Here is a 15,123-nt window from a genome sequence, read left to right on the forward strand (position 1 = left end):
GAAGTTTACCGTGCTGTGCCACTGCCCACTGGGATAATCTACTCCTATTTTTTTTGGATTAAATAATCTACTCCTATTTTACATGTGTGTGTCGCTGTTCATACGGAAACCATATTGTCCCATGGGTTTTCAACCCTTCTTCAGGCTCCCTTTGAATTCATTAGTTTCACAGAAATTGTATAGAAATTCCACAGCAATAGGTTTATTTTTCACGAGAAAAACGTAAGAATGAAAAAAGAAATCTCGCATTCTAAAGGGGGCCTTAAAAGAGCAAGAGCAAATGCTCTAATGTGTACTGAGTACACTACAAACTTGAAAAGATAAATGCACACATCGAAGCCAAAAGATTCTCAATCCATTTTTTTTAATGTTTCTTGCATTCTAAGGACTTAAAGATTAAACTTTCGATCGCCCTTGTAGTGTTTAAATTATTTAGGAAGCATTTAAATGGAGTTAATTGAGCTAAAAGGTTCTCAGTGTTATCACCAAATAGATATTGGTGTATTTGTTAGACAAAGCATTTTTAGCAAATAGGCATAGTTCTCACATGAACACATACGTAACTCTCGGTTCATCACGCAACTAAACTAGTGATAGAGCTCTCACATGAAAGACGAGTGATGACATAGTGTTTACATGATAATAAATGAGTAAATGGCCACAAGTCTCTTTCTCCAGTCCTATTGTCCTAGCCTATAGCCGGCCCACCAACTTGCTAATGCTACACCTACGTTGATGGCACGTTGTTGTCCACTATGCCACACGACCTAACAACATGCTTGACTTTGTCGTCTTCGACCTTCCTCCGTTGATCAGATTTGCACCGCCAATGGCTCACCTCTAATGACCCCTCATGCGCTATTCAACCCTAGTCGGAGCTCTCCACATTGATCCCCTGCTTCTGCTTTAACAAAACGGATAATAACGAGCCCAACATCTATGATGTTTACCTATGTAAGATCGTTCGAAAACTAAGAACGGACTAGAATGCGACCAAATCTATCACTCTTGAGAATTATGTAGAATCGTTCAATAGACCAAAGGACTAAACTGAGGTTTTTGGTTTGACCAAATGCATGGCATGTACTGAGGAAATTTGAGCACTAGGCATTCACGAAACACTCAAGCGCCCTAGATGAACCTTAGATTTCATCAAAAGAATCGAGTATGCTACAGTCATCATTGTTAACACACATTTTTATTTTAAAAACTTCAAACTTTATAACTTTCGACAAACAATTAATCAAAGTATATACTACGTACATATTTTACGTGCAAAAGTTAGATCAACAAAATGGGAGATGCTAATTTACAGGTGCCTGAAAACGAGTTCTCTCTACGGCGACGCTTTACAGCCGTTGAAAGACCTCAGCCGCATAGGGAGTCTAATGCGCTAAGCAGCCGTGGCCAGTGCACAAGCAATCGCCTGAACGGACTAAATAATTCAGGTATCTGATAGTTAGGAAGCGTCCAATAAAATTTATTGGGTGACCTAAATTAATGTTAATTTATTAACTAATATTATAGTGCAAGAGAAACTCAGAACGCCAAGACTTTTCGCGTTTGATTATGCTTTTACGTTGACGAGGAAAGGTGGTACTGTTTAACCAACGCAAAAACAACAGACTTAGGGCCGGTTTAGTTCTCAAAAAATTTTGTGCAGTATCCGTCACATCGAATCTTGCAGCACATGCATGGAGTACTAAATATAGACGAAAAAAAAACTAATTGCATAGTTGGGCGAAAAATCGCGAGACGAAACTTTCGAATCTAATTAGTCCATAATTAGACACTAATTGCCAAATACAAACGAAAAGTGCTACAGTAGCCAAAACTCAAAAAATTTTGCATCTAAACACGCCTTTAAGAGAAAATCTTGAGGGCTTGTCCGGTTAGCAAAATCCAGGCCTAGAAAATATTTCAGGTAGATTTTTTCCAGAAAGCCATTTCGTAATATCTAAACGGGGCCTTGCTAGTGGGCATCTTACATTGGCATCGAGTTTAAAAGTCCTTTTCCAGTGACGATTAGCAACTCTAGTTGACATCTAGGGCAAAGTTTAGTTCGGTAAAGTTTACACCCATAAATTTTATATAGTGCACGATTTTTTACTATAGCATTTTGTTTGTATTTATGAATTATTGTCCAAACATTGACTAATTAGGCTCAAAGATTTGTCTCCCAAAATTAAAGCAAACTGTGCAATTAATTTTTAATTTTATCTATATTTAGTACTTCATGCATATATCACAAGTTTGATGTGCTGAAAAATCTTATTTTTGTATAGTGTACTTTGGAGAACGGGCAACCCCGAGACAGCGACGGGACGCCGGTCCACTGGCCGCCCGTCTCGTGGCCGCCAGCCCCTCCACGTGCTAGCCGACCCCTCAAAACGCCCGCTGCGGCGGGCACACACCAACAAACACCCCGAGGGCAGCCATTTCCAACGCAAACCCCCCGAGAGCCCGTCCGTGACACCAGCATCCAGCAGGCAGCAGCATGGACACCGCGGTGGAGCTAGAGCAGAAGCCGGCGGTGGGGTACTGGAGCGTGATGGGCGCGCGCCCCTGCGACGCGTGCGCCGCGGAGCCGGCGCGGCTGCACTGCCGCGAGGACGGCGCGTTCCTGTGCCCCGGCTGCGACGCCCGGGCGCACGGCGCCGGGTCGCGCCACGCGCGCGTCTGGCTGTGCGAGGTCTGCGAGCACGCCCCCGCGGCCGTCACCTGCCGCGCCGACGCTGCCGCGCTCTGCTCCGCCTGCGACGCTGACATCCACTCGGCCAACCCGCTCGCGCGCCGCCACGAGCGCCTCCCCGTCGCGCCCTTCTTCGGCGCGCTCGCCGACGCGCCGCAGCCCTTCCCGTCCCCGGCCTTCGCCGCCGCGGCCGCAGCGGGGGCCAAGGCTCAGGGGGAAGCCGCGGCGGCGGATGACGACGACGGGAGCAACGAGGCCGAGGCGGCGTCGTGGCTGCTCGCCGAGCCCGACAACAGCCACGAGGACAGCGCCGCCGCCACCGCCGCAGACACGTTGTTCGCGGAATCGGAAGCCTACCTCGGCGTCGACCTGGACTTCGCCCGGTGCATGGACGGCGCTAAGGCCATCGGCGTGCCGGTCGCGCCGCCCGAGTTGGACATCGCTGCCGGCAGCTTTTTCTACCCCGAACACTCCATGAATCACAGTGTAAGCCTTACTTCTATACATCCTGGACCCTCACACCCATGGTTTCTCTCAGATTCCTCGAAAATATGCTCCCTTTTAATTTTGTGGACGGTGGTGATAATGTCCCTTATTATTACAGTTGTCGTCCTCGGAGGTGGCGGTGGTGCCGGATGCGCAGGCCGGCGTGCCGGCGGTGGTGAGCAGGGGGAAGGAGCGGGAGGCGCGGCTGATGCGGTACCGTGAGAAGCGCAAGAACCGTCGGTTCGACAAGACCATCCGCTACGCGTCCCGCAAGGCGTACGCCGAGACGCGGCCGCGCATCAAGGGCCGCTTCGCCAAGCGCTGCTCCGCGGAGGCCGAGGACGACGCGCTGGAGCACGACGAAGGGGCGTGCTTCTCGCCCGCGGGGTCGGCGCACGCGGCGTCGGACGGCGTCGTCCCGTCCTTCTGTTGAGGAGAGAAGACGGCGACCCCGGCAGACGGCCCCTCCCCGCCTGCCCGGCGGCGACGACGACTCCTTAGTTTTGCCAACTCTGCCGACTCTGAACCTTTTTTTTCCTCTCTCTCTCTTTTGATCGAGGGGTTGCCAGCTCTGGATCTGAAACTCCGAATGCATGGGACGCGAGCTCCGTGTATCATGAATAACTGTGTAGTTGTTCGATGGACGAACTCAATCGCGTTCGCATGGAACTCTTGTAATCCTTCTCGGTCCTCACCATCACTGTAATCCACCCTTGTACATTACCATCTAGAGTTGTTTCTTTTCCATGAATGCATCTGCTACCTGAAAATTTTGCTGTTCATATGCATCACTGCCATAGTGCAGCACTCGGCTCTCAGAAAGATCAATGAGATAGCACAGCTATCCAGCTCTTTTCCTGCTGCAGTTGTTGCGAACAAGGTGGTTGGTTGGTAGAGCATCGATTCAGCGATCGAAATGAAAACTGTGAGCTGCTCAGCAGTTACCGAAACGGGGTTCCAGGTAAATTTCTGATTTGAGCCTTGGAATTGGGTTGAATCAATGAAGAGACTTTTCCCTGTGTGCCCTTATAAAAGATCGTAATTCCCTATGTGCTCCTAAAAAAATTCAGCGGTCTTCAGCGTCACTACTCCAACTTTTTCGTGTCATCCATGCCACTTCCGTCAGCTTGGGCTCTAACGCCGTTAACCTGCAGGTGTGAAAAGACGAAAATGCCCTTAAGTTCAAATATATTATTAATTTTTTTTGAGCATCTTAACGACTTCAAATGAAAAAACTCAAAACTAGAAAGTTGTAGATCTCGTCGAGATCTATAATTTTCATATAAATTTTTTTTCATTTAATTTCGCAAAAAAAATAATATGATTTTTCTAAGATATATTAATCATATCAAATCATATTTTTTTTTTGCGAAATTAAATGAAAAAAAATTTATATGAAAAATTATAGATCTCGACGAGATCTACAACTTTCTAGTTTTGAGTTTTTTCATTTGAAGTCGTTAAGATGCTCAAAAAAATTAATAACATATTTGAACTTAAGGGCATTTTCGTCTTTTCACACCTGCAGTTTAACGGTGTTAGAGCCCAAACTGACGGAAGTGGCATGGATGACACGAAAAAGTTAGAGTAGTGACGCTAAAGACCGCTGAATTTTTTCAGAGACACACAGAGGATTACGATCTTCTATAAGGGCACACACAAAAAAGTCTCATCAATGAAGCCTTTTCAGCCGTTGGTAGCTGCAGGTGAAGTTGCAGCTAGAAGACGAAACCGGGTTAGTACGTACCACCACGTGACTCAAGTGTACCCGGTACCCCCAGTCCACTACTGTGCACGACTTTTTCCCGACAAGTGGCACGCAACGCACGACGCCGCCGCACATCGAAATTCCTAAATGCGGCAAGCTTTCCTGCAAGAGGGAGGCCCCCGCTCGCTGAACAGCACCAACGATGGCGCGCCACCCGTGAACGACTATGGTCCCGTTCCCTCGGCTGAAAATACTGTTTCACCTGATTTGTTGTTTTAAAATAATATTATTTCGGTTGAAAAACAAACTGAAAAACATAGATTATAAGAGAAGCGAACAAAGCCTATACGTACGTATTAACAGATCAGTAGATCACCAATCTCCCCTCTCTATAATATCTATAAAAATTATATATATATATATAGGTCAACAAAACTTATTTATATTTTTCTATATTTCCTCGCTTCTCCCGTATCTCGTCTCCCCGGCACCCGGTGGGGTATTTATCTACACTGGGGGTGCTGGACTTCTTCCTCAATGCTGGAAGAAAGAAGGGCAGCGAAACTCCACCATGGCGGGAGTTCTAGCTTGATTTGGGCACACCAATAGGTCTCGGACAAGGTAGAATCGAAAAGGGCTTTTTACATATTTACCATTATTACGATCGCCACTTACAGGAATCGCACTCTTAGAATGACGCTTACAAATTTAGCCGTTTTAGTTCGCGCTCCTTTCATTTTTACCACTTTCGCCTATGTGGCACGCCAGCTCATGCTGACACGCTGCCCCCCGGCACGGGAAATGACCCCGCTGCCCCCGGCCATCATTCAGCATCTGAAAGCTTGACGATCATGAGCAGTTCGCCACGGGACTCCACCAGGTACCGACCAATGACCTCGCGATCATAATGCTTTGGGGTCGCAAAGTAGAACGTGTGCCCCGCTTCAATCTTTAGTTCTCCGTTGGGAAGCAGCACCGGCTTCATCTCGTGCACATACTCAGCTGGTGTGAGAAGGTAGAAGGCCCCATCGAAGTGGATGATGTCCTCCACTTCGGCCTTCTGCATCTTGCCGTCAAACAGGACATGTGGGTCAACAGCGTGAGAATCACCATCCCTCCAGAAGCACAGCCGGCGTTGATTCGGCACGCCGGGCGCACCATAGACGATGGCGGCGCCCACACAACCGTCCTGCTCCGGCTCTGATGAAAGTGTAGCGGCGACCATCACCACAGGATAGGTCGTGCTGTCGTAGAGCCTCGAAGATGGTCGCATCACGGCGTAGTCCGGGAGGACGCGTGGCTCGCCGGTGCGCAGGTTGAACAGAATGTTTCCTCGAGCACCGCCATGGGCGACGAAGATGTATCGGTACGCGCCAGTGGTGGATCCTCGTGGCGCCGCTCGCTCCGAAGCCGCAGAGGAGGCAAGAGAGCTCTGGCCTGCCAGCGACAGGGCGCACAAGCCACGGGAGGCGTGGCGGCAGCTCCAGCTTCCCGAGCGCGCGCCAGTCACGGCAGACCTCGGGCAACCTGGCGCGGTTGACCTCGCACGGGACGCGGCCGATGATCTCGTACAGAACATGTGCTGGAAGATCTCCGATCGTGCTCATGGGTGGGGGGTTGGGGAGTATCCAGGTCGGAGAAGAGTGGCTGGAAGGGCCGTTCTCCGGGAAGAAGAGCGTGACATTGGAAGGCGGCCCTTCCGACCACTTGCCGTTGTTGTTGTAGAAGTACAGCCTCTCACTGACGCTGCCGAAGATGATGTCGTCGTTGTAGAAGCTTCGATCGTCTGAGAAGTAGACGCCATCCTCGAACCCAGGGTAGTCCGCCGTTTCGTAGGATCTGGAGCAGCCTTGCCCCACGAACAGCATGCGGCCACCTAGCGTGTCAAGCTTCCGCCAGGAGTAGGGGTACCCAACCGCGCTGCCGCTGCCGTCGTCCTCGGGTTGCTACGGTCCAACCGCGCTGAACACCTTGAACGCCGAGGTAGACGAATCAGAATCTGGGGCGTATCTTACAACCATCAGCAGTTCGTCGCGCGAGTCCACCAGGTACCGGGCACGAACGACCGCGTCATGAGTGCGATGCCTCGGCACGAAACGGTGCAGTGTCGACTCCACCGCTGCTCCTCGCACCTCGTCCGCATCTAGAACGAAGGTCGGTGCGCACTTGAGGATGTGCTCGTTGTCGGTGAGGAAATGGAACAGCCCCTTGCGGTAGACGACGTCCTCGATAGCTTGGGAGTCCCATGGCACGGTATCATACGCCACCGGATCACCCATACGCCAGAATGCGCAGCGGCGATGGCGTGGGCAGCCTCCGTCTCGGTCCCGCTGATAGGTGATGATGCCGGCGATGACGCAGTCTGGGTCATCCGGCGGGGCCGAGAGGGTGGCGGCGAGGATGACCATGTAGACGCACTGGAGCGAAGGGTGGGGGCTAACCACGTCGGGGAGGACTCGCATCTTCGACGTCTGGAGATTCAGAAGTCGATGATGCTGGTTCTGTTTCATGGCGAGGAAGAGGTAGGCGCCATCGTACGAGTCGAAGTAGCGCATGCCGGCCCGGTCCTTGCACAGGTGATGAGTTTGGCCGTCGCTGAGGATGCAGGCGAGGCGTGTGACGTCGCTGGACGTGAGTAGGAGCATTGGGAGCTCGGGCGGCGGGGGCGGAGCTACGACGACCCTAGCACGCCATGCGCGGCAGGTGGCGGCCATGCGCACGCGGTCCCATTCGCACGGGACAAGGCGGGCAATCGAGGATATGACGCCCGGTGGGAGGTCCGCCCAGGATGAACTCGAGGTAGGTGCCATGGAGAGCAGGGATTGGGGGGTTTGCGAGTTGCTAATGGCAGAAGCGAGGAGGAAGACGACGAAGTTCCCTTTTGTTTTGGAAGAAGGAAGTCAGGCTGGTTTTATAGCGGACTAGCGGTGAGTTTGTCCCAGCTATCGCCCCTCCCCATTTCGTTAGCCGCCATCCTGCGCGTCTAATTGAAAGATGGCCGGGGCAGCGGGGTCATTTCTCGTGCCGGTGCCAGTATGTCAGCACGAGCTGGCGTGCCACATAGGCGAAAGTGGTAAAAATGAAAGGAGCGCGAACTAAAACGGCTAAATTTGTAAGCGTCATTCCTGTAAGTGGCGATCGTAATAATGGTAAATATGTAAAAGCCCCTAGAATCAACACCGATGGATCTTGGAGGGGTCGATTTGATACCAACAGATCTGACAATGCACCGTCAAGCACGAGAGCGTGGGCGGGTGGGGTTCATCGGTGGCCGCCTCTCACAAGAAAATTTTTTATTTGACACAAAGTTTTGCTTTTCTATTTGACAACCAAGTTTAAAATCTTTCCTATTTAGCATCCAAATTTAAATTATTTTCTATTTGTCACCTTTCTTTTCTATCTATTTGACGGTGTTAAGTCCCAAACGAAAAGACCGTTTTGCCCTTGTTTTTTCATATAGTAGCATTTTTTATTATTTTCAAAACTGTTATGTTTCCCGGTTTTTGTTGCTTCTGTTACCACTGGAATTAACAGCGTTACCACTCTAAAGTAATGGAAGTGTCAAATAGAAAAGCAAAAATGTTTCTAATGTCAAATTGGAATTTTTCTCTCCTTTTGAAGTGTCCTGCTAGATGCGGCAGATGGTGTCAAGGCAGATGCCCAAGCAAGGGCAAGAGAGAAAAACAAGGCTTTTGATGTCGGGGCACGATATTGGGGGAGTTGCATCTCCCACTGTGTTTGGAACGATGAAACATTGGTGACTACCTATATATATCAGGGATGAAATAATGGGAGTGGCGACAGTTTAATGGGGAGGTGATGCTCCACTGTCAACGGCAACCCAAGCAGCAACCACCATCCTCTCGCTGCTTCATATTGATATCACGTCACACCCCCTGAATGAAAACACCGACCAAAAGCGAGTAGGAACATCCTATGAAAAGCTAGGGAGGTATCTCAGCATTGCGCACGATAAACACTTTGTCCAAATTCGAATACAACCTAGCAATACAAGTCTAACACGAACCAGATCTTGTCTTGACAACTAGAAGCGCCCAAAGTCATCCAGTCAATACTTAAAACAGAAACGTTATGGTCCTGCCTCCACAATTGTATCAGCAGCGGTGTGTCCAAGGGAAACCCAAAACACTGGAACAAAATCTCAGACTGGATCCTATAGAATTACAGTTGTATCGATGCGCTCGGGCAAAACATGCTGGGGCCCCTCGCATTTTCCAGCATCTTGGGGCAGCTAAGAATCTCAGGCGTCATTGGCATATGGGGACTCGTCACGCTGGGGCTGCTGTCCTGGGGATCTGCTATAGCTTCTTCTGGCATCAGGAGGCGGTGGCGGTGACCTGCTGTTATTTCTGGGAGGAGGTGGTGGTGGCGACCTGCTCATGTCTCGAGCTCCCCGTGGTGACCTGCTCTTATTTCTGGGAGGAGGCGGCGGCAGTGGTGGTGACCTGCTGAGACTCCGTGCACGAGATCCTGGTGGCGACCTGCTATAACTTCGCCTCCTAGGAGAACGATCTCGTGGGCTGTAGCTCCTGAAAAACCCAACATTTGTTTTCAGGTTTAACACAAAATAATCCATTGAAAAAGGCTGCTAGCGAGGCAAGAAGACGATGATTATTTTATGTAGTCTCTCAAAATGTTCCCCTCAAATATTAAGTTTGGATTCACAATGATAACGAAGCTATAACAGGTGGGAGAGGGGGATAAGAATGCATTGGATCATATTGTACCAATGCAACATAAAGAACTACACTCAGAAGTTAGAATGCATAGTTGAACGTTTGATTAAATACTATCCATCAAATCAGGAACACATCTAGTCATGTACTAGATATTAACTACAAATAACATCTCTAGGTGTGACTTCTTGTCATCATTCTTCTTTTTTCAACATGCCATCTTAATTTTCGCTGCATGTATTTATATCAGTGTAAAGGGGCTACTTCTAATCACAGAGCAAAACTGAAAAAGGGGAAATGTGGCAATGACTAGGCTCAAACACAAAGCTGGAGATGTCCAGAAAACCTTTGTTATTATTATCTGTAAATAGTGCATTTGAGACCATTACTGGATACTCCCTTGTGGTTATAAAGAATGTGTTATCTTCGAAATTTTGCTTCGTTCTCAGAAGTTTTACTATATGTGGTGGATTGGTGTCATTAGCAAATTACCTTCTGACGCTTGGGCTCCTTCGATATCTTGGGCTGTGGCTGCGGCTACGACTTCGGCTACGGCTGCGATATCTAGGACTTCGGCTGCGACGCCTTCCACTACCCAGGCCTCCCGAACCAACCCGTAAGCGACATTCACGTGCAAAGTGGCCAGATTCACCACACTCATAGCACTTCATATCAGAACCGTTACGGTCTCGGCCACGGCCACCACCAGCTTTGGTTGACAGCTCAACCCTCCAACCATTCTTACCTATCGAGCACAAATCAACAAGATAACCATAAGCATAAATTCACAGATTGCTGAACTATATGTATTCACAATAGCTAAATTGCAAAACTTTGTTCAATTACTAATGCACAATAAAAAAAAGGGTGAAAGATTCATTATCATGTAAGATCGGAGCATGTTAGCAGTTTGAAACAAACTCAATGGCTTTCTTGCAAAGCAAGCCTTGCATTAAAGTATTGCGGTTGTATGCAATTGCAGGACAAGGACTTGAGTACCTGCTCCATTGCCAGTAAGATATTGTTTATTAGTATACATATGCATTGACAATGTACAGCAGGGCCAAGATATCCAGCATCCCAGCATTGCTATAACTATAGACATGACTTAGTGTATTCATAAGTCAGTTGATATAATAGATACTAATTTCTATTCCTGGTAAAAGTGCAACTGTTATGTATCCAACCACAGGCACAAACATTGCATAGTTGCCAAAGACAGCTTTTCCCCCATTTCACGAACTCAACTCACAGAACACAATAAAAGCACAGAGACATTTGATTTGATACCTTCAAGCATACTAAACTATATGGCTATTACTTGCCAGCTGTAAGAGAAAGAACTCAAAACTTGCTGATGGATATAATAAAGTTTAGACAAGCAAACTTATTGGGAAGTGACCAACAATGAGAACTTAGAAATCAGGCAGCACAAATATCTTTCACATCTTAACATCACATAAGCTACCACTTCATTTGAGGCACAACTTCCTCTGCAGGGTGATAATTGCTGTGAATCAAAAGCTTTTATACTATTATTATCTGAAGTTTATAAGCCTTTTCAAATCTACAAATAAGTAACTAAAAAGAAAAAAAAGATAGTTTTTTACATATAGTAATTTAATAGGGCCACATCTACATTCTTTACAAAGGAACAGCCTACTATCAGAAAACTGCATAAATTACTTGTACAAAGTCTTACAGGAAAAGGCAAGCTCTCTACAATACAAAGTAATAAATAGGCATCCATAGTTATTAAGTACCATCCAATTCACGAATGGCATCTTGTGCATCCCTGCGGTCATCAAAGTCAATGAAGGCAAACCCTGGTGGTTTCCTAGCAACCCATACACTGCATGGAAAGAGCAAATCAGTCCAAGTGAATGCATATAAACTATAATAATCTATTGTACAGAAAAAAACATTTTAATACGGTATTGAGCGCAATTTTATTATGAACATGTTTAACTTAGTGTCATCTAAATCAACAGCAAACAGGAGATAAACAACAACTCAGCATGCAAATGCAGAAACAAATTCAACCAAACCTACATAGAAGGATGGCTAGGATACTTTTTCGAGAAACCAAAGTAAAAAAGATGGCACTTTTGTACAGGGTAACAGCTAAACCTGTCAAATCAACTACAAACAGAAGTAAATATATTGGCATCAACCAACTAAAGAAAAAGGTTGAAGCATTTCATCCAGTCTTAAGATATCCATAGTATTGAGGAAATATGATTCCGAGTTAATTTTGTCAATTCTGACATCACCAGACAAGAACCTTTATTTATAGATCATAGACATAAAAATTCCAGGTCAGAAGGTAGCATTGTTATGTTGGATGCGCTTCAGAATCACTGGCATGATTCCATCTTTCCATCTATCATAGTAACTTCAACTCAATCTACTCTACATCTCACTGGTTGTTTCTTACTCATCATCATGTTCACCCAGTATTTTTACTGTGGTATCGTCAATTCATCATCGACATGAAGCATAAAAATAATTGCATAACTGCAAGTGTACTAGATGTCTGGATTAAATCACAAGTGTTCAGAAAGATACCCTCTAATCTTTAGAAAGAGGTCCTACCTTTCTTCTAAAAAAACAAAGGATAATAACAACTCACAAGCCTTTAAAACAAAGAAGCTCAAATTAGTCTGCAAGAAACTAAGGAAGCAGCCAACACATAAAGTGGAAATTTTAAAGCTAGACTCTTAGTTGTCTTGAGCTTGATAGTTCTAACAAGATGTGATTGTCTATTAGTGAGGCTAACTAGATAAGATTGGCACCATATGTACTGGTAAGTTGAAACCGCACTTGCCAACTTATCATGCAGAAGCCCAAGCCCTACCAAACTAAGCCTCAGGTACTTGTAATTTAACGTGAGCATAGTACTGCTGCCTTTCCCTTCTATTTCTCAAACAGCATATGCATCACCAAAAAACTCTGAGATTGTCAAGAAACAAACACAACTCTACTAAAACTTGATCTACTCAACAAACAAACAAAGCATACACAAATGCATCGGCATTGAGTCACTGCGCCACAGTTTACTTATTGATTTCTATACATATCATATCACATGACCACTAAGTGGAGCACAGGCTTCTGTATTGTTGTTTTACCATTGGTACGCACTATGCGCAATACGAAACTATCATACTCAAAACACAAATTGTTTAGCATGCATGTATATGAACTAGCAAGCAACAGCGTAAAGTCGTATATGCTATAAACAGTAGGATAGAGGCAAGTCGGGGGAAATCCTACCGGCAAAAGGACTACCTTAGCGCTTCCGCTATCAATAAAGAAACAAAAACGAAGCTTAGCACTTTCGAGCAAAGGCACCGCATCTCACCTCTTCAGAACCCCAAACGTGCGGAACTCGTCCTCGATCTCCCGCGCTGTGACACGCGGATCCAGGTTCCCAACGTAGACGCGAGCCATGAACTCAGCCTGCAAGAGCGAAACAATCTGAACAAAAAAGTCACTGAAATCCACTCCAAGTCGGAGTGGAACCAAGCACCACCGAGGAAACCCAAATTCCTCACGAATTAGACCAAAACGGAGAAGAAAATCGAGGCGCGCTGGCCTAGGAACCAGAAGCAGTGAGGGATCTAAAGCGTACTTGCCTTCGCGAGCGAGTTCCCTCCGGGTGATTTGAGATTTGGGGTCGCTAGAGCGACCGGGGCTGCGGCTCTAGGCTAATATTTTCTATAAGCACACGTCCCATAATGTTATTTTTTTTAAGGAGAGAGTAAGCAAGCGCGTGTTTAGTTTCAGGAAGTTAGAATTTGGGGCTATCGTAGCATTTTCGTTTTTATCTAGTAATTAGTGTTCAATTATGGACTAATTAGGCTTAAACTGTTCGTCTCGTAATTTCTCACCAAACTATGTAATTTGTTTTTTTTTTATCTATATTTAATACTTTATGCACCGGCCATAAATATTTAATATAATAGAGCACTTTTTAGAAATTTAGTATGGAATTAAACAAGGCGCAAACGTCCGTCTACAAAAGTCAGACTAGTTTCGGGTCTAAAATTTAAGTCTAGGCCTACCTAGAGGGCAGATTCGGGTTTCATGCCTTGGCTCGGGCTTTTAATATAAAATAAATAAAATTAATGTTTTAGATTGGACTCGAAACATGAAAAAAAATTCTGAGCAACGAGACCTCTTGCCTATCCATTAAAGGACGAGCCTTACCAATTTAGCTCAGATCCACCTAGAGATGGCAACGGACATAAAATCATTGGGTTTTGCCAACTCAAACCTATACTCATGAACATAAAATGTGCCCGTTAAAAAACTCATAACTTGTCATGAGTTTAATTTTATGCTTAAACTCATGCCCACTCAGGTCATAGGTACGCAACGGGTCACATGTGCCTGCAACAGCAAGCGCACTATGTCACCACCAGCATTGGCGGATCCAGGGGGGCTGGGGGGCTGCAGCCCCTCGTGAGAGTGATTTTGCCTTGATATTACTGTAGAAAAAACATGATTTCATCGTTAATCTTCGACATTTGTTCTAAATCTCTATTAATTAGTCTCCCCTGAGGTGCTCATCCTGGCTCCGCCACTGACCACCAGTAAGCAGATAGTTGTATAATACATATTAACAATTATCATATACTCATATATGCATACTGCATAATACACTAAAAATAACATAAATGGGAAATCACATTTCACCAACCATTCAACAGCCAGCCACCATAGTTTTTGTGAATAGACGACGATGCACATGAAGAGCTAATGATCTTTCATGAGAATCTCAGCTCTACACCGGTGTCAAAAGTGCAAATGGAAATATGGGACCCCTCAATTTATACTTCAAAGAAAGCTACGGTCGTATTTTTTCAGTCAACGAACAATATTTTTCTCTCACAACAAATCAATCAACGGTACTTTCAGCCATGGTTTATCAGCCAAGCGAACAAGGCAATTGTAGCACCTGACAGAAATAGAAGCAACCAGTCTCTAATTTGGGTTGTTGTTTGGATGGTTGCAAGCAACTATGCACTTTTATTTGCCTTTCATAATGGTGGAGACAGTTGCATGATGCGCTCACATACTTCTGTGTGGGTCCAAACGATTGTTTGTTGGCCGTGCCCGTCTGCCCACGTCTCTTGTGGCAAGCCAAGCTGATGCCACTGTAGTCAGATAGATAGGTTGCTACCTCGCCAATTGCTGCATTCCTTTGGACCTTCCTTAGGGTCTTATTGGGATGGCAGAATTCACCAATTAGTTGGGCTGATTTTCTATTAGAGTTTTTCGATGACTGTCGAGGCGCCAAACGCAAGGTAACACTCTTCATTTGTGCAGGCGCGTTATGGACAATCTGGAAGACTATGAATGACATGGCGATCAACAAGAAGGATCTCACTTCCCCTAAAGTGATCATTTTCAAGACCTTGATGCTGATCAAATCGTTGCGCCCCCTGATGAAGACGAAGCTGGAACCAATAGCGGAAGAAATGATCAACCTGTTGACGTCCAATGCTCACTAGATCAGCCCCCTTTTATTCGTC

The 15,123-nt window shown here is 46.2% G+C and overlaps 4 protein-coding genes across 5 annotated transcripts; 1 reads left to right on the forward strand and 3 right to left on the reverse strand.

Moving 5' to 3' along the window:
* Positions 1–2,408: 2,408 nt before the first annotated feature.
* On the forward strand, positions 2,409–3,962 carry LOC136477678 (zinc finger protein CONSTANS-LIKE 3-like). Its single transcript, XM_066475920.1, has 2 exons — positions 2,409–3,178; positions 3,297–3,962. Exons 1-2 carry the CDS (start codon positions 2,498–2,500, stop codon positions 3,609–3,611), a joined length of 996 nt encoding a protein of 331 aa, XP_066332017.1. The 5' UTR covers positions 2,409–2,497; the 3' UTR covers positions 3,612–3,962.
* Positions 3,963–5,615: 1,653 nt separating this feature from the next.
* LOC136477681 (uncharacterized) lies at positions 5,616–6,519 on the reverse strand. The gene has a single exon (XM_066475922.1). The coding sequence runs from the start codon at positions 6,463–6,465 to the stop codon at positions 5,710–5,712; it is 756 nt and encodes a 251-aa protein (XP_066332019.1). The 5' UTR covers positions 6,466–6,519; the 3' UTR covers positions 5,616–5,709.
* Positions 6,520–6,569: 50 nt separating this feature from the next.
* On the reverse strand, positions 6,570–7,712 carry LOC136477680 (uncharacterized). Its single transcript, XM_066475921.1, has one exon. It carries the CDS (start codon positions 7,694–7,696, stop codon positions 6,833–6,835), a length of 864 nt encoding a protein of 287 aa, XP_066332018.1. The 5' UTR covers positions 7,697–7,712; the 3' UTR covers positions 6,570–6,832.
* Positions 7,713–8,818: 1,106 nt separating this feature from the next.
* LOC136477682 (serine/arginine-rich splicing factor RSZ23-like) lies at positions 8,819–13,354 on the reverse strand. Of its 2 annotated transcripts, none has more exons than XM_066475923.1 (5): positions 13,222–13,354; positions 12,948–13,045; positions 11,347–11,435; positions 10,076–10,328; positions 8,819–9,436 (listed from the first exon to the last, which is right to left on the reverse strand). In XM_066475923.1, exons 2-5 carry the CDS (start codon positions 13,034–13,036, stop codon positions 9,148–9,150), a joined length of 720 nt encoding a protein of 239 aa, XP_066332020.1. In that variant the 5' UTR covers positions 13,037–13,045; positions 13,222–13,354; the 3' UTR covers positions 8,819–9,147. The 2 variants fall into 2 exon arrangements, with proteins under 2 accessions (XP_066332020.1, XP_066332021.1); XM_066475924.1 differs by having other exon boundaries at positions 13,218–13,278.
* Positions 13,355–15,123: the final 1,769 nt, after the last annotated feature.

The sequence above is a fragment of the Miscanthus floridulus genome, chromosome 8, assembly GCF_019320115.1.
Source record: "Miscanthus floridulus cultivar M001 chromosome 8, ASM1932011v1, whole genome shotgun sequence".
Classification (NCBI taxonomy): Eukaryota; Viridiplantae; Streptophyta; class Magnoliopsida; order Poales; family Poaceae; genus Miscanthus; species Miscanthus floridulus.

What these genes read in the sequence shown, in the direction of transcription:
- LOC136477678 (XM_066475920.1), top strand. Translation starts at nt 2,498, where the DNA reads ATGGACACCGCGGTGGAGCTAGAGCAGAAGCCGGCGGTGGGGTACTGG. An exon ending in AACACTCCATGAATCACAGT is followed by an intron (nt 3,179 to 3,296) that starts GTAAGCCTTACT and finishes TTATTATTACAG; the next exon opens with TTGTCGTCCTCGGAGGTGGC.
- LOC136477681 (XM_066475922.1), bottom strand. Translation starts at nt 6,465, where the DNA reads ATGTTCTGTACGAGATCATCGGCCGCGTCCCGTGCGAGGTCAACCGCG.
- LOC136477680 (XM_066475921.1), bottom strand. Translation starts at nt 7,696, where the DNA reads ATGGCACCTACCTCGAGTTCATCCTGGGCGGACCTCCCACCGGGCGTC.
- LOC136477682 (XM_066475923.1), bottom strand. Translation starts at nt 13,036, where the DNA reads ATGGCTCGCGTCTACGTTGGGAACCTGGATCCGCGTGTCACAGCGCGG. An exon ending in TGCCATTCGTGAATTGGATG is followed by an intron (nt 10,329 to 11,346) that starts GTACTTAATAAC and finishes TGTGCTCGATAG; the next exon opens with GTAAGAATGGTTGGAGGGTT. An exon ending in AGGAGCCCAAGCGTCAGAAG is followed by an intron (nt 9,437 to 10,075) that starts GTAATTTGCTAA and finishes TGGGTTTTTCAG; the next exon opens with GAGCTACAGCCCACGAGATC.